Source organism: Aythya marila (assembly GCF_965140915.1).
Source record: "Aythya marila genome assembly, chromosome: 14".
Classification (NCBI taxonomy): Eukaryota; Metazoa; Chordata; class Aves; order Anseriformes; family Anatidae; genus Aythya; species Aythya marila.
Window position 1 is genome coordinate 14022316 of NC_139055.1, and position 25727 is coordinate 14048042.

Below are 25727 nucleotides of genomic sequence, written 5' to 3' on the forward strand. Positions count from 1 at the left end.
AGCCCCTGGCAGGTTTCGTGCTGCTCCCCTGCAGGCTGCGGTCAGGGGCTGGGCTCTCGTGCGGATGAGGCTTGTTATAAACCAGAGATAGAAATCAGACTCGATGGCACCCACTCGCCCTCGCAGACGGTTTCCTGTGCTTTCAAGTTGCCACGGAGGCAGCCGGAGCGCACACACATGCCACAGAGGCTACACCCCCAGCCAGTTTGTGTTTGCGCTTCCCCCGGCTCCCGGAGGAAAGAACTGGAATTTCCAAAAGCGGGAAATTCCAGCGCTTTCAATTGTTTCCAAGCCCGAACAAAAAGCCTTCAATACCCGCGTTTTCCTCAAAAAAAAAAAAAAACAGTCCGCTGAGTAGAGGTTCGCCTTCCAAAATAGCAAAGGGGCACGGGGAATAGGAACAGCGCTGCTCCAGCACCTCAAACCCCGCCAGGGTCGGGAGGCAGCAGCGTGCACAAACCACAGCAGCCAAAAGGCCTCGGCGTGGGGTGGCTGCGCTCAGCCTGCCCTTGGTGCCTTCCTGTAAAACATCGTGCCACAAACACGCTTTTCTCGGGGGTGAATAACCCCAAAGAGGCTTTTTTGCCCTCTGGTAGGGGTTTGGGCTCCTCGATGTTCGCTGTGGGTGGAGGTTACCCACCCCTCAGCAGCTCGTGTTTTGGTGGGGAGCTGCCGCAAGGGCTGCGAGCAGAGCACGAGGGTGCTTTGAAGGGAGGACATGACCCTGATCCTCATCTGCCCAGCTCTTCCCGGGGCACAGCACCGTAACGGTGCAATCCTGATGGAGAGGGACCAGGGGGAGCAGAGCTGGTCCCATCCAGGCTGCGCACTGGGAGCTGTGCTGGCCCTGGGCAGCCCCTAAAGCCCCTTCCTGGCCGTGCCATAAACCCGTGATGGGTGATTCCATCGCTCACAGCCTCTTGAAGCCCCAGCACCCCCCTGAGGGCCATATCCCCGCCAGCCCCCTCCCCAGAAGCCCGGCTGACCCAGGCACCCCACTCCCTCCACACCAGGAATTCCCCTGGCACCCGCTGCCGCTCACCAAAAGGCCAGCGAGATAGCAGAGTCACGGCGTGTTTGGGGACAGGGAGGGAGAGCGAGATGGGATTTCCTCCTCCGAGGAACTCCCTGCCCTGGAAGAGCTCTCCTGGCAAGCCCTGCTGCCCAAACCCCTCCGTCTCGCTTCCTGCGCCCTCCAGCAGCTGCTGTTGCAGCTGGGGCAGAGGACAGCCAGCGAGGTTTTAATTGCTGCGAGTGCCCAGAAACAGCATTTGGGATGGATCGAGTGGAACCTGGAGCAAGGGGAACTGCGACGAGGGAGGGCAGAATGCTCAATGCTTGTGTGTTGTTTCATGCACAGACTGCTGACTAGAAATGTGTACTAACTGGCAAAATCTTTAATCGAGTACAAATTTCCCAATCTGGGACTGTTTTGCCCACGACAAGCCTCCACACGGGGCAGGTCACAGAGCCTTCAGACGAGGCGGCTTCAGCCCTGCAGCACCCCAGCTCTGCAGGAAGAAAAAAGACCCGTGTTGCACTGCAGGACCATCTTTCCACCCGTGGGATCCAGCCCATGGCGAATGGTAAAACGGGAACAAGAGGACAAAATGTCAGGGCCAGGGGCCTGCAGCCCTGCGCTGCCCAGCATTGCTGCGGGCAGGGGCTGGCTTCCAGGCACGGCCAAGGCTAGGTTGCACCGGTTGCGACATCCGAAAAACCCCACGAGCCCTCGTTGTGTGTGCAGAGGGTCAGATCCTCGCCTCTGAGTCAGCTCCAGATCCTCTTTGGTACCGTACCTGCGAGGGGCAGGCACACGGACGCTGCCATCCCAGCGAGATGCTCCCGATTTTCACCCACCGTGCTCCCCATCCTCCGCAGGGGGGAAACCCCTCGAGTCCTGAGAGTTATTCCTCCAGCTTTTTTTCTTCCTGAGCTGGAGGAGGAGGAAGCGGTGCTGCCTGCACATCTGCGTGCTGCTCGGCGGTGGGTGCTCCCCACGGCGAGCTGAGGCTGGGAAGCGGCCGAGCGATTGCAAGGGGATGAGACACGGCCTGGGCAGAGAGGGAGAGGGGAAAATCCCCTCTGTTGAAGCACGACGTTGGGATTCCGAATCATCGGAAGCTTAAAGCACGCCAAATGATCTTGGAGCGCTCCTGGGGCCTGGCTCCTGGAAGCTCTGGGGGTGTCCACAAGCTGCTGCATCCAAAAAGAGGGCGAAACGAGGCAGGTGACAGCAGCCTTGGGACATCCCCACATCCACGAGAAGCCACAGGGCAGCCCCGAAGAAGGCAGGGGGCTGCAGGAGGCCCGGAGGAGCAGGATCCCTCCCCGACATCTCCCTGTGCCATCCCTCCACCAACCTCTCTCCCACCCGAAGCCCTCCCGGCAGCCCACCGCCCCAGCACCTCTCCCCCTCGCCCTCCCAGTCCCCCCAGGTTAATTGGAGTTGCTGATTTGCATAGGCAGCAGATCACAGCCTTCTGGAAATCCCCTGCTGCGGCCGGAGCTTCCTCCCCGGGCTCTTGCAGCGTCATCGTCGTCCTTCTGCTTTCCTTCCCCCGGCAGGGTACCGGGATGCGGCAGGTCAGTGCGGTGTCAGCAGCAGCCCCCAGCAAAACCCCACTGCTGCTGCCCACGGGCACCCTCGTGAGGACCTAAACCCATAAGGGTCCCAGGCAGATCTAACCCAGAAGGGGTCCCGGGGCCCCGCAGAGATCCGGCAGCCCCCGGCATGGCCACCCGGGGTGCCCGATCCCATCGTCTCCATGGGGTGAATGCACTCAGCTCGCCTGGCGGCATTTAGGGCAGGATTTCTTGGGTGCTGCGGGCTGCTGCTCGCTGAGGAGGGCGAACCCAAAGGGAACGTAACCCTAAAACGAGCAGAGGGCAGGAGGATTGCTCCCACAGGCTGCCCGCGCTCTCACCCCGCCGCAGCACGGGCTGGCCCCGCAGGAACCAGCAGCAATGACGGTGCCCTCACGTGCACCAGGCTGAGGCTGCCCCCAAAAAAAACCCTGGTGTGTAAAAGCAGCAGCTGTGAGCTCATCCCCAGAGCTGCTCCTGCTCGCCCGTGAATCACGGCCGGCATCAGGTGAGCCCCATGAGCACCGAGGGACCGGGGGAATGAGGAAGAAGCGACAGGACGAGAAAGCTCTGCTGTCAGCCGGCCCCGCTCAGGGGGAAATTTGTCCCAGCCAGCCTGGGGGTGACCCAGGAACGCAGAGAGCAGCCGGGGAAAGTGGAGAGCTGTTTGAGGGGGCAGAGCAGGGTCCCCCGTCCTCCTGGCCCTATTGCAGGAGGAATGTGTCTGGCACATCCCCGGTGGAGATGTGAGCTCCCCCAGGCTTTCAGGGGTAACTCAGGACCACGGGTGAGGAGCTCAGCAGCTGGGTTCAGCCTCTCTCAGATAAACATTTCAGCCTGGGGTGTTTATTCCAGCTCCAGCTTTAGTTGCGAGCACCTCAGTGCACAGTCCTTGTGTCTGGCACACCAGCCTGCCTTCACCAGCAGGCACAGCTCCTCCCTGCTGCCCCACGGAGCATCCTCCTGTTTCGGGTGGCCAAAAAGGGGACAGGCACACACAAGGGGACAACGACAGCACCTCTTGCAAGCTGCAGCAGGTTCCCTGGGGATAAGCACCCAGCGTTTGCAAACCTGCAGCCGCTCAAAGGCAACCCGAGTGATGCAAGCCGCTCCTCCAGCAGTCCCTTGGTGAATCACAGCCTCCCCGGCAGCCCCCTCCCTGCCTGCGCTGGCTGACTAAGCCCTCGCACCCCTCGGATTGGGAGGAATGGCACGGGAGAGCCCTTTAAGCGCTGCCTGGCTGCCTATCAAAACCACGCAGAGGCTGTCTGGGGCCTCCATCATGGGGAATTCCCCTTCTCCATGCCTAAAAGTAAACTCAGCTGGGCCGGGCTCCTGCAGTCGGGGATCGCAGCCGGAGGGTGCCTGCACCAAAGGGCTCGTGGGCTCCTGTCCCCCTCCCCGAGCCCCTCCGCGCCCGGCCGGGTGAGTAGCACGCAGCTTCGTTCGGTGGGCAACGGGATGGGGAAGGGGGGATCGCAAGAAGTTTTTCGGCCCCCAGCCCCAAAGCTCTGCAGATCAGCTCTCCAGGTCACCCCTCCTGCCCCTGGAGGAACAGGACTGGGTTCGGCTCTTTTTTTTTGCTGGAGGGGAATATGGTATCAATGGGATGCTTTCTGGGCGCGTGGGGTTGCGTTTAGCTCTGAAGGCGGGTTTTCTGAGGGTTTGCAGAACAAGATTGGGCCTCTGAGGTAAAATATGTGATTTGGGGAAGAACTGGGGAGATGTTGCCTGTTCAGGGGTGCCTGGCTGAGGAGCACAGCCCCGTCCCCACGGCACCAGCACCCCGACCAGCACCTCGGGGTGCCAGCACCTGCCCAGCTGCCTCAAACCCCAGCAGGGCTTCAAGGGCGACATCCTGCTCAGATGGAAAAACACACAGGGAAAGGAATTTGTGTTTTAAAAAGCTTTATAACCCAGAGAGCAGCCCAAGACCTCAAATTAGCGAGGAACAATGGAAGCGAGCAAAGAATAGGGCTGGGACAGCTGGAGACAGCACGAGCCCCATGAAGGCCACCTCGGAGAGCACAACTGTATACAGAAAGGAAGCAATGTGAGGGTACTGGCTTAGTATGCTTAGTATGGGGCTTCTCCACTTTATTATTTTTATTTTTTAATACCCTTGTGGTAAAATAGGGGCAGGTGAGGCAGGCAGGTAGCGTCGGAGCGAGCTCCAGAGCCCCGCGGGAGCCTGAAGGCATTCCCCACGGCTCCTGCTCCTCTGGCCCATTCCTGCAGCCCACAAAGCCGCGATCACCGGCACCGGGAGATGATTGCTGGGCACGGGCACTGCAGCTGGAGGTGATAATTGCTCCCCTGTAATTAGAGCCAGCTGTAATTAGAGCCAGTGGGGAATTCTCCCTGCCCCAGCTGCTTATGAGGAAAGCTCTGTTGGTCCTCCAGCACACACTCTGACCAGACAGCCCAGGGTTTCCACAGAACCCCCTTTTTTTTTTTTTTTTTTTTTTACCCTTTTTTTCCCATTTTTCCCCTCACATCAGCTCTCCCCCCTCAGAACCCCAACCCACCACAGCGGGGGCTCAGAGGGGGCTTCCCACCAGGAGGGGCCCGGCCATTTTGTGTGGCTGTAAGCCGGGAAAGGAAACCGACAGCCGCGGGCCTACTGCCCACCTCACGAAAATAATAATAATAATTTTATTTTAAAAAAACAGCGAGGGTTCACAAAGCCCCCCGCCCCCCCAGCACCGCCCCGGCCGCCATTACAGCGCGCACTGCCCTGCGCCGCCACAACCCGCCCCTTTTATAGCTCGTAACCCGCTCCGATTGGCTGCGGCGCCTGTCGGTCAAGCTGGGAAATTCCCGGGGGGGCGGGGATAGCGCTTCCGCCCCGCTTCCGGCTGGGCTGAGGGGACCGGGACCGGCACCGGGACGGGACCGGGAGCAGGACCAGGACCGGGAGCAGCGCCGGGAGCGGGTCCAGAACCGGCACCGGGACCGGATCCAGCACCGGGAACGGCACCGGGAGCGGGTCCAGAACCGGCAGCAGGTGGGCTCGCCCCGCGGCCGTGCCGCCGTTGCCCCCCGCAGGGCCCTCCCGGCCACTAGGCCCGAGGGCTCTGCCCGCCGCCCCCCCCCCCCGGGGCACGGGGCCTGCTCCTCCCCTCCCTTGGGGTCCCATAGCCCGGCCTTCCCCGAGCCCTGAGGGCTGCTACCGGGCTTGGGGTCGCCGTTTGGGGTCCCTACCGAGGGCTCGGTGTGGCTCCGGGGGCTCGGTGTGGGCCGGAGGGCTCTGCGGCGCCTCCATCCCCTTGGCCGAGCTGTCAGGGTGCTGCTGCCTGTCCCCAAGGCCAGGTTTTTATTTGCCACCTCCCGGGCGGTGAGGAAGGACGTGGAGCACCGGGGGCAAACTCCAGAGGCTCCGGTGAGGCACCGTGGCACGGCCAAGCAGGCGATAAGAGAAGCAGAGGGGCTCCTGTGTCCCCTGCCATCCCTCCTGAGCACGGCAGCAGAGGTTTTTAGCCCAAGGGATGTCTGGCCGTGGAGCTGGAGGGGATAAGAGGCTTGGGGCCGCGGTGTTTTGCTGCTTTCCAGCAAAATATGCAGCTAAAAACACCCCCACGGCGTGCAGCTGGGCTCTGAGGGATGCCGAGGACGGGTGGCCGTGCCGTGGGGGGTGATGCTGTAAACGTGCAGGGTTTACTTTCCTCCTAAGCATTCCTGCTGGGGAGGAGGCTTCCCAGGAACAGGGTGCGCCGGGGCGAGGAAAACCCCGCTCTGCATCACGGGGGGAGCTCCGCCAGCCTCGTGCCCCCTCCCGAGCACGGGGACATGGCAGAGGGGACAGGTTCTGTGTCAGGTGGGGACCTCGCAGCGTCCCACGGCTCTGCTCCCCGGCTATTTAAATGCCGGGCTGTTTTCAGCTCCTCCTGGGAGTCTCCGCTGCCCACTCGCTCTGTCATTCTCTCCTCCTGCTGAGCTGTCGTGAAAATTTACTACCTAAAGGGCCGGCGGCCCCGCGTCTTCCACCCGGCACCCGCCCACGGGCAGCAAACGCCGAGCTGCCGGCGGTGACCGCGGCGTCTCACAGCCTCTCCCGGTGCTGCCACCGAAGGGTTTTCTGCCTCCCTCCTCCGGGAGCATCTCGTGACCGGCGAGGAGTCACCGGGAGGACCCGAGTGGTTTTAATCAGAAGAAAAAACCCAGCCAGCCCACCCGAAACCCGGCAGGCGTGGGGCTGGGGAGTGCCGGCACGCCTCTCTGTTGTTCTCTCTCCTCCCCCGTTTTTGGTGAAATGGGAGGTTTTTGTTGCAAGTCGCACATTTCGGCACTCCCAGCCCTTTAAGAGAAAAAGGGAACTCTGAGAGCAGGCCTGGGAACTGTGACCTGGTCCGTGTGCCTGTCCCAGAGGTGACAGCTCTGTCCTAGGGCTTCCGTGCAGAAATTGGGCTGCCCCTCGACCCTGTGCCCCCCAGCCAAGCTCGTGCTGCCACAGTGCTCCGTGCTGCCTGCGCCTTGCTCGCTGCTGAATTCTGTCTCATGGGGGGATAATTCACAGATTTCTCTCCCCGAGGGAAGTGATAAAACCACAAGAACTGGGAATTAGCAGAGCCTGGAGCCTTTTTTTTGGCTTCATCCAGTCTGGTTGTGGTCCACCCTGTGGTGGACGTGCTGCCACCTCCCTGAGTGCCCTGTGTGTCCCGCTGTCACATTCCGTGACCCCCTCCTCACCCGTGTGCATCCCTGGGCAGGGGACGGGGACGTTTCACAAGGCTGCGGTGTCACCGCGGTGCCACTGCGGTGCCACTTCAGCTGCCCGCTGGCCCCGGGAGCTGGCGGCACAGAAACTGCCCTGCTTCTTCCTCAGCTTCCTGCCAGCTGCTCTCCTCCTCCAGAAATAGCCCTCCCTCGGCCTGCCGGGGGCTGCAGCCGAGAAGCTGCCGTCCCCCCGCTGCCACGCGCCCCCCTTTTGGGGATGACGAGCCCCCCGTGTGAGCTGCGGCCCCCAGCACAGTCCTGCCAGCGAGCAAATGTGCCTCCGCCGAGGCCAGGAGGTGCCGTTCCCAAGGCAGGCTCCTGCTGATGCTGTGCTTAATTACCTCCCAAGGAGGCGGGTGTTAATTGCTGTGGGTGCTGCCAGGTGGCGGCTGTCAGCCGGGAAGTCCCCAGGTTTGCCAGCCCGCCTGGGCCATCGGCCCAGATTGCGCCTGGCACGGGCACGAGCCTGAGGTCGAGACGGTTTCGGGGCTGGGCTTTCCCTTCCAAAACAGCCCCCCTGGAGCCCTTCCCATTCCCAAGCTTTGGGACGGGCACTCGGGGAGCTCTGTGGGGTCTGCCCCGTGTCCCCATCGCCCTCCTGGGTGCCGAGCCGCCCCTGGCACTGGCACAAACGGGCACCAGGGAGCTGTTTTGGCAAGCGGGGCTGTGATCAGCAGCAGCTTCACCACCCCCGGGAGTGGGAACCTGCTCCCACGAAGCAAGGAGTTTAACTGGGACACCCACACCAGCAAACAGCGCGCTGCCTGCGGGGGTTCCCCTCCCTCGTGCCGTGCTCCCGGCACTGACCTGGTCATCTCTGGGCACCCAGTTTCAGGAACCTGTTCCGTGAGGACCTGGTTTCTTAGGGTAAATCCGAGGGCGCAGCATGTCCTGGCTGCTGGAGGCTCAGCCCACGGAGCTCTCAGGCTGCTCCTCGCCCCGTGCCCTCTGTTGTTTTCATTTGCAACGCGTGCAGTGCTGGGGAGCAGAGTGGAAGCGTCTGGTGGTTTGTTGTTATTTTCTTCTTTTTTCCCTCTCCGCTCTGTTTTTGGTGAGAAATATTTGCAGAACTCTTGGTCTGAGGGGCTTTCCAGTAGGATGTTGGCAGGCTGGGTGTGTTGGTTCGGCTCAGTGTTTGTTTGCCCTGCTGCGCAGGAGGAAATTGTGACTTTGGTTTAAGACTCCGTCCCTTTCACACTCGGGAGGAAAAAGCATTCAGCAAGAAAACACAAGCCTGGCCCCAGATCCTTTCCAGAGGCTCCTGAATGAAAAGGAGAATCCTCCCGGCCGCGGGGATGCCCCAAAACCTCAGGGTCTCCGTCCCCAGGGGGATGCGGGTGGCTGCCACCTCCCCGGGGACCGCTGGTGATGCCCCCTCTCGTGACGGCTCTCGTGGCTGTGACTCAGCCCGGCACGTTCACCCACGTGGGGTCGGAATGAGCAGAGCCCTCGGGGCGAAATTCCTTCACCTGGTGCCCTCCGTGCTCGCCGTGGTGGGGACCAGGGACCCGTGGGGTGCGGAGAGGTGACGCCGTGCTCGTCCCCGCAGGGATGCCCGGCCGGGAGGTGGGCGGCTGACTGGCAGGCATGGAAGGGAGAGGCCCCTACCGCATCTACGACCCCGGCGGGGGCACGGAGGAGAATGGATCCGCGGCTTTCGAGCGGCTGATGGAGGAGAACGCCCGGCTGAAGGAGAAGATGCAGGGGATAAAGTGCATCGGTAACTCTGTCGGGAACTGCTGGCGGGCAAGGTTTGGCTGCCGGGCAGCCCCAGCCTCGCAGCCTGCGCCCCTTCCCTGGCTGTGTAAAAAGGGTGCCCAGAGCCAGGGCTTTAACAGAGGGGCTGGGACCTTTGCTGAGCTCCTGGGGCGCTTTGCAGCGGGATGCGGGGCTCCAACAGCCGGGACGTGCCGGTGCTGGAACGCCCCAGCCCAGCAGTGCCACCCCCTTTCTCCTCCTCGGCCGCCTTCCCCCACCCCGGGTTTTGCTTTCGGTGTCGTGACCCAGCTTCCGCTTTCGAGTCCTGCTTCTGCAGCCGAATTTCCACCTCCCTCGTGAGCCCTTGGGGCTCATGGCCGGGGCTGCGGCAGCGCGGGTCCCCGGGGAAGGGGGGTGAGCAGCGGGTGAGCATCCTGCTGCTGCCCCCCCAGGAGAGCTGCTGGAGGAGTCCCAGGTGGAGGCGTCCAAGCTGCGGCAGAAGGCAGAGGAGCTCGTGAAGGACAACCAAATGCTGATGGGCTCGTCCGCCTTGGAGGAGCTGGTGGGAAGCGGAGGTAGGGGGAATTTGGGAGATGGCAGCAGGGACGGGACAGAAAAGGGGAAGCTGCATCCATGCCTGAGCTCACAGTCCCTGCTCTCTGCATCCCAAAGCACTCACAGATTTCTCTTCTCCCCTCTCACAGCCGCCGGCCCCAAGCCCAGCTCCACCCTGGCCGCCCCAGGCAGTGCCCAGCCAGAGGCAGAAGCGCGGAAATCTCCAAGTGTGAGTGCTGAAAGCCAGAGCTGCTGGGGGATGCACGGCGGGGAGATGCTCTGTCCGGGGGCTGCCGCTCCGTGTCGGACCTGACCTGGCTGCCTCCTGTTGCAGGGCTCCTCGTCGGAGTTTGAGATCGTGGCTGTGGAAGCGCAGGGATTCCCCCAGGACAGCGGGAGAGCGGTGAGTGAGTGGGGCTGGGGCTGGGACATGGCCGGTCGTGGGCAGGGGGAGCTGCACAGCCCCAGGGCTGTGCTCCCCACACCTCGCTCCGTCCCACCGTGTGCAGGGGGCTGGGGGAAAGGCATCCATGCCCCTGCCATCTGGGGAAAATGGTGTGGCAGGGACGGGAAGGGCCGTGATGGCCTGGTGAGCTGCTGGGGGTGCCCTGACTCCAGCCATCGCAGCCCCCATGGCAGCACCAAGGGGACAAATATTAGGGGACACCCTGTGCCAGGCTGGGGGCTCGTTGGACACCCGGCACACACCCGTGGGGTGATAAAGGACCAAGTGGGTGGTGTCCCCGCTGTGCTGCACCCCCTCCCGTGGCAGTTTCGGGGCTGTTACCCCAGGTACGGGGCACCGGGGCAGGAGGGGCCGCTGGGGATGCCCAGGGAGTTCCCGAGGGCGGCCGGTGAGTCAGCAGGGCTGGGAGCGCTGCGGGCAAAGGTGTGCCAGCGTGTCCCCGGCTGGGAGGCAGCCAGGGCCAAGTTGTGTTGTGCTGGTGCTGCCACAGCTCTCCCAGGCGTGCAGGACTGCAGCAGCCTCGGGCAGGGAGGACGAGCCCTTTAGGGACACCCTAAAGGTGCGTGCGTAGGGAGGGGTGTGCCGTGACGCCTGAAGGTGTGCCCAACCCAAGCTCTCCCAGCCTCTGATAAATGTCCCGCACACTGTGTGGGGCTGCAGGGGTTGGGCATCAAACCTTTATGAAGCCAACGCAGTTTTGTTAGTGCGCTGAGGGCTGCTGCAGTGCCTCTGTCCTTGGCAGGAACCTGGGTGTTGCCACGGCCTGAACGCTTGCAGTGCTGCCCTCTGCTCCTTACTTCCTTCGTGGGTGGTGAAGAAGTGTGGGGTCAGAGGAGCACAGCCTGTAGGTTTAGGGCAGGTGTCTTTGGGGCACAGCGAGGGCAGCACTGCCCGCAGGCACAGATGCCATCAGAGGGAGGGGATGTGTGAGCAAGCAGCCAGGAGCGGGGCAGAGACACAACCAGAGACAGAACTGCCCAACAGGGGGGCTCCGCGCTGCTCCCTGAGCCCCTCTGACCCCAATTCATCCCCTTCCCTGCCCAGGACCTGGAGCCGCTGCCCACCGAGGACGCCAACCTGCTGCCCCAGCTGCAGCAGCTGGAGAGCACGCTGAGCGGCTGCACCCAGGAGGCCAGCAAGGACCAGGTCTTCGTGCGCATGGGCTACATGGCCTCCGAGCTCAAGCGCCTGGCCTCCAAGGTGCACAAGAACGAGCAGAGGACGTCGTTCCTGCAGGTGAGTCAACCCTGCCCATTTGTTTTTTTTTTTTGTTTTGTTTTGTTTTTTTCCCTTTTTATTTAACCAGACCCCTTTTGTAGCAGCTCTGTGAGGTGGGCACCCCCCTAAAGCTGGGAATGAAGGAGGTTCTTGTGCCAGGGGTTTGGTGCACACCCAGGGAGGGTCTTGGGGCCGTCAGCTTTGGTAAAAGGAGGGTGTTTGTGTGCAGTGGTGCCGGGGGGTCCTCACGCTGCTGGTGTTCGCCCCGCAGACGCTGTGTGAGACGCTGCACACTGAGAACAAGGAGCTGCGAACCAAGCTGGAGAGGGACCTGGAGCAGAGGAACCAGGCCCTGGAGAAGCTCAGGTGAGGGTGGCCGGCAGCGAGAGGATGGGGTCGCCCCGGGGGGTTTCTCCCCGCTGACCCGGGGGTCTCCGCCTGCAGGTGTGAGAACCAGGAGCTGCGGAGGATGGTGACGCTGAGCAACCAGGAAAGTGCCAAGAGGGAAGCTGCCGAGCAGCAGCAGGTACGGGGGCAGCGTTGTCCTCGGAGGGGCTGGGGAGGGAGCAGGGAGCCAGCAGACACCCGAACAGATATCCCCCACCTCATCTGAGTCCTCTCCCAGTGTGACTGGAGCACCTTCTCAGGGTCTTTAGGGAAGGGGTGGCTGTGGGAAGGAAAATGGCTTGCAAAAACCCCGCGTGTGCACCCACAGCAGAGCGGGGCAGGAGCAGAGAAGGCGCTGGGCAGAGGAGACCTGGAGGCCAAGGAGAAGAAGGTGAAGATCCTGGAGCACCAGCGCAGGGAGGTGAGGATGGGGCTGGGAGGGAGGCAGCAGCACGGAGGATCGGGGTGGGTTTGGGCTGTGGGGTTGCGTGCTGGGCCCCTGCTCAGCTGGGACTCTCTGCCCGCAGCTGCTGGAGGTGAACAAGCAGTGGGACCAGCACTTCCGAGCCATGAAGCAGAAATACGAGCAGAAGGTAGGGCTTGGGGCTGTGTCCTCAGGGCTCATCCCTCTGCCGGGCACAGAGGGTGCTCAGAGGAGACCCCGCGTGGGGAAGGGGCTCGGGGCAGTGCCTTGCTGAGCTCCAGGTGGCCCCAATGTCCCCGTTCCCTGCTGGCAGATGACAGACGTGCACCAGGAGCTGGCCGAGGCCCGGCGGGCGCTGACCGAGATGGAGGCAGAGCGGGAGCAGAAGCAGAGAGATTTCGACCGCAAGCTGCTCCTGGCCAAATCCCGCATCGAAACGGAGGAGGCGAGTCCCCGGGGTCGGGTGCTGGGAGGCTGCCGGCCCCGTCCCCCTCCCCTGACTGACCCCAACCCCTGCAGGCGGAGAAGGACAGGCTGGCCATGGAGGTGCGGGACCTGCAGCAGAGGATGCGGTTCCTGCAGGAGCAGCTGGCGCCGGTCACCAGGCAGAGGGAGTACCAGGAGAAGGAGATCCAGAGGCTGAACAAGGTGAGGGACGGGGCACGGCCCCTGCAAAATGGCTTCTGTGCTCTTCTCCTCCCTCACATCCAAAGCTGATCGTGTTCAGCCCCTTCCAGCCCAGCTCCTTGCCCAGGAGCCATGGAAGAAGCCCCCTGTCCCGTGCTCACCCTCTTCCTGGGGGTGGCAGCATCAGGAGATTCCCACCCCATCCCTCTGGGCTCCCCAGAGTGGGGATATCTGTGGTCCTTCATGCCCTTTCCCAGCTGTACCCCCTTCCCACGACCCCCCAGAGATGTCACCCACTCTGACACCCTCCGTGTCCCTCTTTTCCCTCACCAGGCACTAGAGGAGGCCCTGAACGTCCAAGCCTCCCCGCCGCCCATCTTCGCTGCCACCCTGGAGCCGGCCGGGAAGGTGCCGCAGCAGGAGCTGCTGACCCAGAACGAGCTGCTCAAGCAGCAGGTAGGACAGGAACAAGGGGCACGGTGGTGCTGGGGAGCTCAGCATCCTCCAGTCCTTCGCTGGACACGCGTGCCAGGGGCTTGGTGCAGCTGATGGGCTCAGGGAATGATAACGCAGCAGCGGTGCCCACCTCGGGGAAAGCCAGGCACCCACCCAGCCCTGCTTTCCACCAGGTGAAGATTTTTGAGGAGGACTTTCAGAGGGAGCGGAGCGACAGGGAGAGGATGAACGAGGAGAAGGAGGAGCTGAAGCAGCAGCTGGAGAAGCTGCAGAAGCAGCTGGTGGTCTCCAACAACCAGGTGAGCAGCGCCGGGTCCTGCGGGGGCAAGTCCCCATCAGCACGGAGGTCACCGTGCCCACCTCAGAGCAGGAGCTGAGGAGGGATGGAGGGGACAGAGAGGTGGTTTTGCTGCCACTTGTCCTTGCCAGAGCTGGATTGGGCAGGCTGAAGTTTGCTTGGACGGGTGACACAATGCACCCGTTGAGCCTGGCACAGGAAGGTGTCTCTGAAAGGTGTCAGCAGCTATCCACAGTGAGCCTGACGTGTTTGTGCCCATGGGGAGGGCTCTGGGGCTATCTCCTCCCAAATATCTCCATCCTGCTCTTCTCCTGGAGGTCTGGTTTGGGGAGACTGGTGCAGGCAGTCCTGCGGGGCACTGAGCATCAGGGTGGGCTCTGCACTAAGCTGTCCCCTTACCCCCAGCTTCGGGCCTCCAAGGACGACTGCCAGAGGGAGAAGGAGGAGAAGGAGAAGCTGAAGAAGATGCTGAAGCAGCACAAACAGGTGGGACGAGGGAAGAACCCCTCCTAGCCTCGGGCAGGGGGGCTGGAGGACGGTGCTTGGCATGGGTGGGCTGCCCTCGGGCTCTCAGCATCTCCCCTGGCTCCTCGCAGGCTTCTGGAGAGCGGCTGCACCCCGAGCCGCTGCCGGGGCCGCTGGGCCCCGCCTGCCCCATGTACCAGTACCAGTACAGCCCCCCCGTGCCTCACCCCGTCTACCACGGCTTCGACGAGTGGCAGCAGATCCGATACCCGCCGGCAATGCCGGGCGAGCACACGCCGGGACAGAACTTCCACCATTTCCCCCCGGTGAGCACCTACCCGCGGCGGCACAACGGGGAGCACAAAGTCCCCTGGGCGAGCGGGTTTGGGGTTCAGGGTTTGGGGTTTTTTGGGCTGCGTGGAGTGCAGCCTCGTGCTGTACGTGCCTGGTCACTCACCGGTTCTGTTTCCATCTGCTCTTGCAGCCAGAATACCCCTGGCGCCCGCCCTGCGCCATGTCCCGGAGCCAGAACGCCCCGGCCGTGCCTGGGGTGAAACCAGTCCCCAAGGATTTGGGTAAGGCTCCTTCTGCAGCCCCAGGGCCAGCACACCTGCTGGGGAGGCATGGGATGGGTTTCCAGGCAGTGCTTTCCCCTCAAGCCCCCACTGATTTGAGGAGATGGGCAGCGAAGCTGCCGCGTGCAGCACCCAGCCTGGCCGTGGGGTCAGTCCCCGCTCTGTCCCCCTGCTCATCCCCTTCCCTAAAGCCCCCCAGCCACGAGGGGCTGGTAGCAGTGCTGGAAATGTCTGCGGGTGCTGCACCCTGAGCATCCTTGGGGTTTATGGCACTGGGTGGGAACGGCTGTGGGCTGGGGCCCTGCACTCCTGCCCCTCGGCCACCGTGTCTCGCTCTGGGACGAGGAGCAGTGCTGAGGCCGTGCTGGTGTCTCTCCTTTCTCAGAACAGGCAGGCCCCGGATTGCCGTAACGCCCAGGAGCGCCGTCGCCGTGCCACAGGCTAGCAGCAGAAGGAAGTAGGATGTGTGTGTGTGCCCGTGTACATAGAGCTAGGACCTTCCTCCGGCCCTTCGCCCTGCGCGGAGCCGGAGAGCCCCGCGAGGAGAGCGCGGCGCCGCCGGAGGGCCCGCGGGTGGCACGGCCGTGTGCCCGGCTGGGCGAGCGGGGCCACGTCTTCGGGAAGAGGAGCTGGCGCTGCCCAGGGGCTTCCCATGGTCCAGGAGCTTTGCCTCCTCCCCATGAGGAGCATCTCCCCCAGCGGGTCCCCTCCCGGCGCAGGGAGAGCCCGCACCCGCAGGCGAACAGCCGGGCCGAGGGTGGTTGGTGTCGTCGTATTTATTTAAGGACCGAAGCTAAGCTGAATCTCTTTTGTTTTCTTCCTGAAAGAAAAGCTTTCTCCGGAAGAGCCTCGGTGTAAATGCTCGAGGTGGGAGTTGTCTAGACTGTTTTTCCAGATTTGTTCCCATGTAGCCACGTGGCCAGAGCAAAACAGGAACCGAATCGCTGCACAAGCAACCCCGTATTTATTTATCTGAGCGCCTGCTCTGCCTGCTCAGCCCCCTGTCCCCTGCGTCCCCCCGCTCCCTGCGGCTCTGCGGCCGGGGCCAGCTGCTCCAACTCGAGCTCGCTCCAGGAAAACAAGTCTGGAGGGGGGAAAAAATAAAACCCAGCCTGCAAGCGTCACTGTCACGTGCGAGCCAGCAGGAGCCGTGCAGCCGGGGCATGCTTTGCTCCAGGACCTGGGTGCTGCTTACAGCTCGCAGCAGCGCTCCTCCTGCCTGTTTTTGCCCGTGGTTTTTCCCTTCTTTGCTCTGGACTGAAACCTGATCAGTGCTCCCCTCGCTCTGCCCTGGCCCCAGCCTGGCACGGCCAGGGGCTCTGGAGCCAGGCTGATAAATCCGTGATTGCTGTAAGCCGGAATAAACACCGGGAGGTTTTCCAGCCGGGGGTGGCTGCAGTTGTCATCCCTGCCTGGAAATGCTGTCCCCTATCCTCGGCTTGTCCCCTGCCCCATAGCCGAGGTAGGTGACGCCTGTGTCCCCTCTCTGTCCCCACCTCGGTGCCCCCCAATCCTGTCGCAGAGGCAGGGCTGCGCGTTTGCAGAGCCTTTATTTGGCATTTCTAAGGGGGGGGGAACACGGGGTCCGGCCCCCCCGGGCTGGGAGAGGAGCGCGTCCCTGCGCGGCACCGCGGGCAGCCTGAATGCACTGAAGAGCTGCTCCGCGCCCGGGCAGGATCAGGCCCGGCCCGCCCCACAGCAAGGGCTTTAGGGCCAGGCCTTCATGGAGATGCGGACTTCTGCCCCCGGGGGGGCGACCCCAGCGCCCGCTGAGCTTTGGGGTGAGCTGGTGGCCGAGCTGCTGGCTTGGGGGGGGGTCACCAGCAGGGGTGGAGGTGGGAAGGAGGCGGTGGGGACTGGTCCTCGGGGAGAGGGACGGGGATGCAGCGTGGGGTTGGGTCTTTGGGGGGGGAGAGAGGGCATTTTGGGGTGACCCCCTCCTCCCCGGCCCTACTGCCCCCGCTGCTGCCGCATGTAGGCGATGATGTCGTTCTTCACGGTGGCGATGTTGGCGCGGTGGTACCAGCGCATGACGGGCACGCCGTCGGGGCCCACCAGGAACTTCTCGAAGTTCCACTTGATGTCGTGGTTCCGCAGGGGCTCCCAGAAGAGGTTCTTGGGGTTCCCGAACTCCTCCGCCACCGGTGGGCAGGAGTTCTGCAAGGTTGGGGCGACAGGTCAGTGCCTCGTGTGTCCCCCTCCCCAAAAAACAAAGCACGCTGGGTGCTGGCCCCCCCCCTTTGGCACGGCACCCACCTTCAGGAAGCTGTAGACCTTCTGCTCCTTGGCCCCGTTCACATCCCCTTTCTGGAAGAGCTGGAAGTTGGGGACGAAGCCGCCTCCTGGCCGGACGTACCTGCAGGGGGACAGCAGGGGGTGACCCACACCTCACCCACAGGGGGGGCTCCCAAAAACCTCCTCAGCAACCCCCGCGGTACTCACTTCAGCGCCGGGAGGATCTCGGAGTTCTGGCCAGGCTCCTGCTTCCCGAATTGGTTGGAGGGGAAGCCCAGGACCACGAGCCCGTAGGGCCCCAGCTCATTTTGTAGTGCATTCAGTTCTGCGCGCACAGACAGGGCTGGGTTAGTGGGACCAGGAGCCAGGATCCTGCAGCTGGGGGGGCAGCGTCCCCCCTTCCCCAGGTCCCCAAGGCCCCGAGGTGTCCCCTCCTTACCCAGGTACTGCAGGGTGAGCCCTCAGTAGGTGGCCACGTTGACGAAGAGCACCATCTTCCCCGCGTACTTCCTGAAGGGGATGTACTCGTCCCCGTCGATGGTCAGGGCCCCGTAGTCGTAGATGGTGCCCCGCACCGAGTCATAGCATTTCACCTGCGGGACGGGGAGCGGGGTGGGGGTGTCCCAGAGCCACCCGAACCCACGGGACGGGGCCGGTGGCTGTCACCCTCACCTCTCCTGCCACCCCTGGCTGCGGTGCGCCCAGGTGGCGGCGGTGAGCCGGGCAGCTTTACGCACACACGCGTGTGCAAAGAGGTGCACACTCACGCAGCGGGGTCAGGGCTCGGCAGGGATGGTTTTTTGTTTTTTTTTTTCCAGCCGGGATCTCTCAGCCAGGCGAGAGGCCAGCCAGCAGCCCCAGCGTGCCAGCGCCCGCAGGAAAACAGCCCCAAAAGGGCTGGCACCGGGCACTGGGCACTGGGCACCGGGCGGAGCGGGGCAGGATGGGGTCCCCAAGGAGAAGTGCGAGGGTGGAGCAGCAGGGGTTAACCCGGGGGGGGGGCACCTCGCGATCCCAGGGCACCCAAAGTGGCACCCGGGGGCTATTTTGGGAGCTGGCAGGACGCAGAGTCACGGGGAGGGGGGGCTCTGCCGGGGGGGGGGCTCAGCCTCCGTGCGGCCGGATCCTGCTCCGCTCCGCACCCCGGGCGCACACGAGGCTTCCCCCCCGCTGCTTCCCGCGACCCCACACCACCATCCCCGCGGTCCCCCGTGCCGGGGGGGGGCCGCCCCCCACCCCATACCTTCTCCTTCTCCTGGCTCTGCCCCGGCTGGACGAACCCGGCCAAGACGAGGGACAAAATCCAAGCTCCCCGGCACCAGCTCCCCATGGCTGGGGGCGGCTGCGGGGGGGGGGCGGTGGCGGGCACCCCCCGATAAAACGGCACGGAGGGGCTCAGCCTCGTCGCCTTCTGCCCGTTCCCAGCCCGGTGGCGACGGGGAAATAGCGGCGGGGCCGCCCCGCGGAGCCAATCGCCGCCGGGAGGGACGGGGCCGCGCGTTAACCGTGTGCGCCCTGGGGCGGCCGCTGCGCAAAGCGCCCCCGCCCTCGGGGGGGGCGATTTTTTAAGGAGTTTGGGGTTTATTTTTTTTGGTATGGGGGAGGTGGCGGGGCCAAGGTGGTATTTGTGGGGCGTGGGGTTTGGGTTTTGTGGGGGCAACGCGCTGCGGGGTGGAAAGGGAGGGGGTGCTGGGTGGGGGGCACCGCGTGGAGCGGGTCACCGGGCTGGGGACGGGGTCTGGGGTCACTGGGCTGGGAGCTGAGCACCAACCCCATCACATCCCTCTGTCAGCATCCCTCGGGAGCCTGGGCAGGGGTCTGTGGGGTCCCCCCCAGCTCCAGTGCCCTCTCCCCCCGTGGCCGTGCTGCTCAGGGGTGCAGAAGCATCCATCGAGCTTCACGCCTGCAGCCAGAGCAAATGGGGCTTTCCTGCTCTTCCCCAAAGCCACCCCGGGTTTGGGGGGGCTTTGCCCCCCGAGTGATGCTGTGCTCAGCGGCCGGGGGCAGGGCATGGCGGTCCCGTAGCCCTCATTGTCCCCAGGGACAGGAATTTCCAGGGCCCTGCTTGCCTAACCGGGGAATGCAAACATTTATCCTGGGCCGGCTCCAAGGAAATATCCGCGGTGAGGTGTAAATTCCCTTAAGCCCTTTAAAATAATTTAATGGGAGGATCGACCAGCCGGAGAGGAGCTGGGGGGAGGCTGCGGTCAGGGGGTGACCGTCCTAGGGCAAAGGGTGGCAGTGGGGGAGCCCCGGGGGACCCCAAACACCCCGCTGCCAGCACCGGCGTGGGAGTTTGTCTTTGCTAGAAAGCAGGGCCAGCCCTGCCAAGGCTTTGTCAAGAGCAGCCTCCCAGGAAGGGCAGCAAGGCCACAGCTTTGGGGGAGGCTGGGAGCGATCCCCGTCCCACGGGGAGGGCAGGAACGGGACGTGCTGGGACAGGCTGGCTGCAAACCACCGTTGGGTGCACGGAGGAGCTGGGATGTGGGAAGGGGCACCCTGGGGGGCTGCATTTGGCACCCACAGACAGCGGTTTGGGGTTTGGGGGCCGATGCTGGTGCAGGAGGGAGCAGCGGGGACGCTCACCGTGCTGGGGTGAGCGGCCCTGGGGGCTGCTCGGGGCCAGCAGGGGGAAAAGTAGCAGGCAGGGACACGCTGCTGATGGGAAGCAGCTGGGATTGCTCAATAAATCGGGGAAATGGGGCTGCAGAGCACTGAACCTCCGGTCTTTTCTAGGGACAGAAGGGACGGGGCATGCCCGTGGTGGGGACAGCCAGGGCAGGGTCTCCTCCCTGCACTAAGGAGCGGTGCCTCTGGGTGGAGGGGACCCCACAGCCGGGCCGTGGGGCAGTCGCTGCGGGTCCCTCTGTCATTTGGGTGGCATTTCCCCAAGGCTTAGTGGCTCAGCCCTTCCCTAGAGCCTGTCCCGGAGCGCTGCGGGGCGGTCCTTCAACTCCACACAAACAACAGCAAAAAATAAAAGTGCCTTTTTGACCTCTCCACCCCCGGCTGGAGATTCCTGGCTCGGGCAGCGGGCTGCAGGGTGGGAGATGAAATCCTCCACAACGCTCAGCCCCCGCATGGGGAGCTCAGAGCCCCGAACGCCGTGCTCCTGTGGCAGGGGGTGCTCGGGATGCGCCGCTCACCCCTCGCAGACGTGGCCGTGGGCGGTGTGAGGCGGCTCCTTGCCAAAACCGGAGAGGCTGCAAGAGCCAGAGCAAGCAGGCTCGACCCTCCCCTCCCACCTCCTGGGCTCGGGGGGTGTTTGGGACGGAGGGGCTGCAGCTCGGGGCCGGCACGTCGCTCACGTCCCGCAGCCGGCGGGGCTGCACACCCTGGGCACACGGAGCTGCTCGGGGCTCCCCGCTATTTCCCATCACGGGAAGAGCCTCCCACTCCTGTTCCTTGCCCTAATTGCCCCTGTGGTAGTTTTTTTGGTAGCTTTCTGTTGTTCCCAGGGATTTGGGGCCGGGAGGAGGGCTGCACCCAGCCGCGGCTCCCCACACATCCCCAATCGCCTCCACGCGCTCGGGAGGGCTGACCCGCTCCTGAACTGCTTTTTTTTTTTTTCCGAAACCAAACTAAAATAAGGGGCTGACCACGCGTGAACCTCCCTCCTCGGATGTTTTTCCTCCGGAGCCGGGCTGGAGCCAGCCCCCGCCTGCTGCAGCTGTTTGGCAGGGGGCTGAGGCTGGGGGCCAGCGGCACTTCCAGCCCCCGTCACCGCCTCCCCGGGGGCCAGCAGCATCCAGCCCCTCATCGCTCGGGTGCGCAGCACAGCACCAGGTGCTTTTCAGCCGATCACATCCAAACCCGTGTCCCCTGGCGGTGCTTGTCCCTTCTCCACAGCACCAGGGGTCCCCCCGTGCGCCCTGGCCACAGCCCGGGAGCCGGCGCGTGGCACTGGCACAGGGTCAGGCCCGGGGCAACCTCTGAACTTTTGTTCTAGGTGTGCAACGGGAAGGAAAAGCAAAACAAGCTCTGATGGGAGAGAGGCCCGGCCAGGCAGGGGAGGGGATGAGGGTGGCCGCTGGGTGCTCCCCATCTCTCTCCAGCCAAAGGAGCCCCCGGCCATGCCCCCGGCTGGGATTTGTTCTTTCCCAAAGTGGAGAAAGGAGGAGCCCACGGGGTGCGAGGACTCTGCTGGTTGTTCCACTGCAGCCAGGAGCTCAGAGGGCGGTTTGGGAGCCCGTGAGCCTCCCTTTAGGGCTTTGGTGTGGGCCCTGTGCCAGCAGCTGCTGCAGGCAACACCACCTCTGCCCCCATGGCCAAGATGTTTGGGGTCAGCTCCTGCTCTCCTCTGGAAATACATGACCAAACCTCTTAGGGCTGCACAAACCCCGTCCCCTTCCCTGGGACCTGCGGGGACAGGCTCAGAAGCTGGAGCTAGCACAGGGGGGCTGCTGCCGGAGCCCCCCGCGACCCTCCCGAGGAGCCCCCACCTCCTCGGCGCGGCTGGGCAGCGTTACGCAGGAGCCGTGCAGGCGATGCGGCTGCCGCTGTGCTCCTGGCAGCTCTCGTCACCGCTCGGAAGCGAGCTGAAAAATAACATCCTGCGTCAGCGCCTCGCCGCAAGCAGCCTCCGCGTCCCTGGGGCCGGCAGCCTCCCCCCGGCACGCTCCAGCACCTGCCCTGACCCCCCCCCCGGGCGCACACATCGCGAGCCCCCGGCTCCCTTTGGGCAGCAGGAGGCTTTTTTCTCCTGCAAAACGCCAGGCAAAGGCTGCCCAACACCTCGGGCGCTGCTCCAAGCGAGGGCCCCGCGAGGATTTGCTTCTCTTGCTGGCTCTCGGGAGGAGGAATTTCCAAGCGTGCAGCAGCCCCAGTCCAATCCCCCCACTTGTCATGCCTTAAAAATGTCTCGGCTCCCCCTCGCCCTCCCCTCCGTTGCCTCTTGTTTTGTTCCGAGTGGCTTCTTGCCTCCTTGCCCCTAACAAAGCCTCCTTTTCACTGCCTTTCCTGGAAACCTCTGCCGTGCTTCCCAGAAAACTCCCACCACAACAGGCGACCTCACGCACACACCCCAGGAGAAAACGAGGTTCGGGGAGCTGGAAACGGCCCCGGGAAGGGCTGGGGGAGCAGCTCAGGCTTTTCCTCGGCAGCGTTTCGCCCCCGGCCAGGCTTCCCTCGCCGCCCACAGCCTGGCGCGTGGTTTTGCCTCTTCCTCTCACGGCGCCGATTCCTGGAAGCTGCGCCGGTGCCACCGCCGCTGCGGATTTCCCTGGGGGCTGCCGAGGCTGCCGGCAGCCCGGGGGGGACGGGGAGCAAGGGGGGGAGCAGAGCAGGGGCTGCTCGGACCCGGTGTAATCGCCTCCAGCTGCCGGCACCGCGTGTGCCAGCGAGGGAGGGCGAAGGGAGGAACAAAGGACAGACAGAGCCGGGTGGAGGACAAATAACTCCGGGTGGAACCTCCAGGGCTGCGGCTCCGGAGGGGAGAGCTGAGTAAAAACGCATTTCCAGGCTGGGTGAGGAATATGGGGGTGTCCCTACCCGGCACAGCCACATCCCACAGCTCCAGGGTGGCCGTCCCCGCGCCCCAAGGTCCCCATCCCCACACCGGGCTCCTTCCCCCCCCCCCAGCCCCATTTCCAGCCTTCAGCACCCAAGGGGCCGACTCCTCAGCGGTGCGAACAGGGTTTAACCCGCTTCCCACCGCCGCCTTTCCCACATCCCCGCCTGATTCACCCCGTTGCTCACGGCCCCTCTGGCGTTGAGTCACCGGGACGCCGGGTGCCGCGGGGCTCCTGCCACGTGCAGGGCTCCGGGCGAGCCGGGGTGGCTGTGGGGGCAGTGACGCAGGTCGCCCACGCCTGAGAAACGTGGCCACGGCCCCACAATGTGCTCAGCACCACCAGGAAGCCCCCGGGCACCAGCAGCCCCTGCTGAGGATTCGTGCTGCAGGAGGCAGGGGGCCCCGCCGTGCGCCCTGACACCAAGCGCAGCCTGCACGAAGCTGCAGGACGCACGTGCAGAGCGAAGTCCTGTTTATTTTCTGGCAGTCCAAGAGATTTTCAGCCCTTCTCAGTGCCTGGGCACGAGACCCCTTTGCTGTCTGCGCCACAGGGAGCGGGGCAGGTGAGGGGTACACAGGTACGGGCTGCCCACGCTCCTCAACCCCGCAAGATGCGGAGGACCCAAGCGCCCCACGGAGTTCTCCTGCGGTTTCAGCCGATAGCTGGGACGTGGAAAAGCTGCTGCCAGCTGCTGCTCTGCCCTGCAGCAGGGACGGGCTCCTTCACCGACTCTTTAGCAGAGTTTCTGGATGCGCAACCAGAAGCCGCATCCCTCCTCCTGCTTCCACTCTTCTTTTCCAAGCACCCCCAGAGCGGGGTCACCCAAGAGAGAGCAGCTTTACCGGGCATTTAGGGCCGTTGCTGCCCAGCTGCTGATGCCAGGGAGGGTCCCGATGGGGAAATAACACAGCTGCGAGGGGCCGGGGTCACCAGCAAAGGCGAGCTCGGCACCGCGGGACCAAGCTGCGTCCATCCAGCCGTCACCTCCCCGTCCCCACAGCCCCCCAGCTCCGGGGCCACGGGCTCCCTGCTGCTCCCGGGGGGGCTCGGTGCCTTCAGCCCGGCTCCTGCCCCATCTCCTCGTGCCCAGCCCGGGCTCACACGATGCTGTTGCGCGTGGGGTGAGTCCGCACCCGATAGATGATGACGGCGGTGGCCGGGCAGAGCACCAGGGCCGTCATGACGAGGACGGTGGCCAGGATGATCAGGACGATGACCCAGATGTCCAGGATGTGCTTGGGGAGGGTGGTGGGGTCCGGGAGGTCCATCCTGCAAGAAGGGGGGGCACACCCCGAGCCGCAGGGCGCTCAGCACCCCGGGGAGATCGCCTCCAGCCTGGGCTCCTCGGAGAGCGCAAAGCCTCGGCCAAAGCTCCTCTGGGAAGGCTGAGGGAGGATTTATGGCGCGCTCCGATGCGGCTGGATGAAAGCCAAAAAAAAAAGAAAAAAAAGTTCCCTGCTAATTGCTGCTGTAATTAGAGGAGCTGATGAAGGCAGGCGGCGTCTCACCGCTCCCCCCAGGCACTGCCCCAGCCCCACAGTGGGGTGCCCAGGCTCTGGGGGGGGAGTGCAGGTTCCCGGGGGGCAGCGGCTGCTTCGGGCACCCCAAGAGGTCCCAACCCCCCCGGCACAGCACCCCCACACCTCCCGGCCCCTCCCGCAGCTCCCCGCTGAGTCACACAGCCCGTGGCTTAATTAGCAGGGCTCGTTAATGGAATAAGGGCACAGAGGGCATCGGGGTGGTCTCAGGGTGCAAAGCACGTGTGGGGCTGAGCTCCCAGCACCAGCACCCGTCCATCACAGCCCCAGCACCACCAGCACCACCACCAGCACCCATCCCAGTACCATCATCACCCAGCCCAGCCCCAGCACCCTCCCCAGCACCCATCCAAGCCCCAGACCCCATCCACCCCATGCCAGCACCCATCCGTCTCAGCCCCAGCACCCATCCCAATACCCATCCCAGCCCCAGCACCCATCCCAGCCCCAGCACCCATCCATCCTATCCCAGTACCATCCATCTCAGCCCCATCCACCCCATCCCAGCACCATCCCAGCACCCATCCCAGTCCCAGCACCCATCCCAACCCCATCCATCCCATCCCAGCCCCAGCCCCATCCATCCCATCCCATCCCCATCCATCCCATCCCATCCCACCCCGACCCCCTTGGGGTGCTTCCCCCCTCCACAGACAGGGAGAAACCCCCCGGACCCTCCCTCTCCGTGCCGGGGGTGCCCCGGGGGCCACGCGTTTTGGGGCTGGGGCCAGCAGCCCCGGGCAGCCCCGAGACCCCGTGGGGCCGATCCCCGAAGCCCCCCCCCCGGTGCCCGACCCTCACCGGCGGCGGGGAGCGATCGCGTCCCGTCCTGCCCCGATCCCAAAACCCAGTCCCGGGGAGGCTGCAGGGGGAGGGACGGGGCGGGGAGGGGAAGGGAAGGGGAAGGGATGGGGCCGGGCGAGGGAGGGCAGGGCTGCGAGGAGAGGAGGGGAAGGGGGAGCACGGGGAGACCTGGGGGGGCTGGGGGAAACCGGGACAACGGGGGGGAAACGAGGGGCTGGGGTGGGGATGGATAGGGGGACAGAGATGGGGACAGACACGGGGACAGGTATGGGGACGGGTGTGGGGAGAGACACGGGGACAGATATGGGGACAGACACGAGGATAGACAGAGGGACAGATATAGGGACAGACACAAGGATAGATGTGGGGACACAGGAACAGACGTGGGGACAGGTATGGGGACAGACAGGATAGATATGGGGACAGATGTAGGGACAGGTGTGAGGACAGACACGGGGACAGATGTGGGGATAGGTATGGGGAGACACACGGGGACAGATATGGGGACAAACACAAGGCTAGACAGAGGGACAGACACAAGGACAGATATGGGGACAGACGTAGGGACAGGTATGGGGACAGGTGTGGGGACAAACACAAGGCTAGACACAAGGACAGACGTGGGGACAGACACGGGGACAGTTGTAGGGCCAGACACAGTACCAGCAGCAGGAGAGGCCCACGAGAGCGCTCGGCAGTGGGGCAGGAGGGCACGGAGCCTGGCCCGGGGCTGGCTGCTGCCGTCAGATGACGCTGCCGGGGGTTATCAGCACGCAGAGGAAGCCTCGCGGCTTCCCTCCGGAGCTGCACGCAGAGACAGGGGCTGGGGACGGGGCTGGGGGGGGCACACGCTGCAGGACACCCACGGGAAGCCTCGGTGGCATTTCCCGGATCTGAGTCCTGATGCACCTCGTGCCCTCTGAGCGCTCTGCGGGGCACAGCACCGAGAGCTGGGGGGGTTTTGGTGGATCCCACAACACGGGGCTGCTGCTGGGTCGCTTGGTTTGGTTTGGTTTGGACACTGCTGCGCCCCACAGCACCCACAGGGCAGGTGGGGACCCTGCTACCAGGGTGTGCCCTGTGCCACCACGTCCTGCTCGGGCAGGCGCATGCCTGACAGCACTGCACGGCCACTGCAACGCTGCAGGGGGCACGCAGGTGATGCA

General features: G+C 64.3%; 3 protein-coding genes across 6 annotated transcripts; 1 reads left to right on the plus strand and 2 right to left on the minus strand.

Annotated features, from left to right (window-relative positions):
- The first annotated feature begins 3913 nt into the window (after window positions 1-3913).
- Window positions 3914-15315, plus strand: TNIP1 (TNFAIP3 interacting protein 1). 3 transcript variants are annotated; one of them, XM_082771806.1, is made up of 18 exons: window positions 3914-4011; window positions 8852-9022; window positions 9453-9575; window positions 9705-9784; window positions 9890-9958; window positions 11066-11257; window positions 11511-11605; window positions 11684-11765; window positions 11955-12047; window positions 12154-12219; window positions 12364-12495; window positions 12570-12698; window positions 13011-13133; window positions 13307-13432; window positions 13837-13917; window positions 14028-14222; window positions 14381-14471; window positions 14857-15315. In XM_082771806.1, the coding sequence occupies exons 2-18, from the start codon at window positions 8890-8892 to the stop codon at window positions 14880-14882; spliced, it is 1836 nt and encodes a 611-aa protein (XP_082627932.1). In that variant the 5' UTR covers window positions 3914-4011; window positions 8852-8889; the 3' UTR covers window positions 14883-15315. The 3 variants fall into 3 exon arrangements, with proteins under 3 accessions (XP_082627932.1, XP_082627931.1, XP_082627933.1); XM_082771805.1 differs by lacking the exon at window positions 3914-4011 and adding an exon at window positions 5434-5593; XM_082771807.1 differs by lacking the exon at window positions 3914-4011 and adding an exon at window positions 5434-5593 and having other exon boundaries at window positions 11958-12047.
- Window positions 15316-16002: 687 nt separating this feature from the next.
- GPX3 (glutathione peroxidase 3) lies at window positions 16003-18161 on the minus strand. The gene is made up of 5 exons (XM_082771808.1): window positions 17950-18161; window positions 17146-17299; window positions 16914-17031; window positions 16728-16827; window positions 16003-16628 (listed from the first exon to the last, which is right to left on the minus strand). The coding sequence occupies exons 1-5, from the start codon at window positions 18034-18036 to the stop codon at window positions 16422-16424; spliced, it is 666 nt and encodes a 221-aa protein (XP_082627934.1). The 5' UTR covers window positions 18037-18161; the 3' UTR covers window positions 16003-16421.
- Window positions 18162-22675: 4514 nt separating this feature from the next.
- SMIM3 (small integral membrane protein 3) lies at window positions 22676-25352 on the minus strand. 2 transcript variants are annotated; one of them, XM_082771581.1, is made up of 2 exons: window positions 25225-25352; window positions 22676-23637 (listed from the first exon to the last, which is right to left on the minus strand). In XM_082771581.1, exon 2 carries the CDS (start codon window positions 23485-23487, stop codon window positions 23317-23319), a length of 171 nt encoding a protein of 56 aa, XP_082627707.1. In that variant the 5' UTR covers window positions 23488-23637; window positions 25225-25352; the 3' UTR covers window positions 22676-23316. The 2 variants fall into 2 exon arrangements, with proteins under 2 accessions (XP_082627707.1, XP_082627706.1); XM_082771580.1 differs by lacking the exon at window positions 25225-25352 and adding an exon at window positions 24559-24668.
- Between the last annotated feature and the right edge of the window lie 375 nt (window positions 25353-25727).

Excerpts from the sequence above, each read along its gene's own strand:
- TNIP1 (XM_082771806.1), top strand. The coding sequence starts at position 8,890 with ATGGAAGGGAGAGGCCCCTACCGCATCTACGACCCCGGCGGGGGCACG. Across the intron at positions 9,785-9,889 it reads AAGCGCGGAAATCTCCAAGT|GGCTCCTCGTCGGAGTTTGA; the intron begins GTGAGTGCTGAA and ends CTCCTGTTGCAG. Across the intron at positions 11,766-11,954 it reads AAGCTGCCGAGCAGCAGCAG|CAGAGCGGGGCAGGAGCAGA; the intron begins GTACGGGGGCAG and ends GTGCACCCACAG.
- SMIM3 (XM_082771581.1), bottom strand. The coding sequence starts at position 23,487 with ATGGACCTCCCGGACCCCACCACCCTCCCCAAGCACATCCTGGACATC.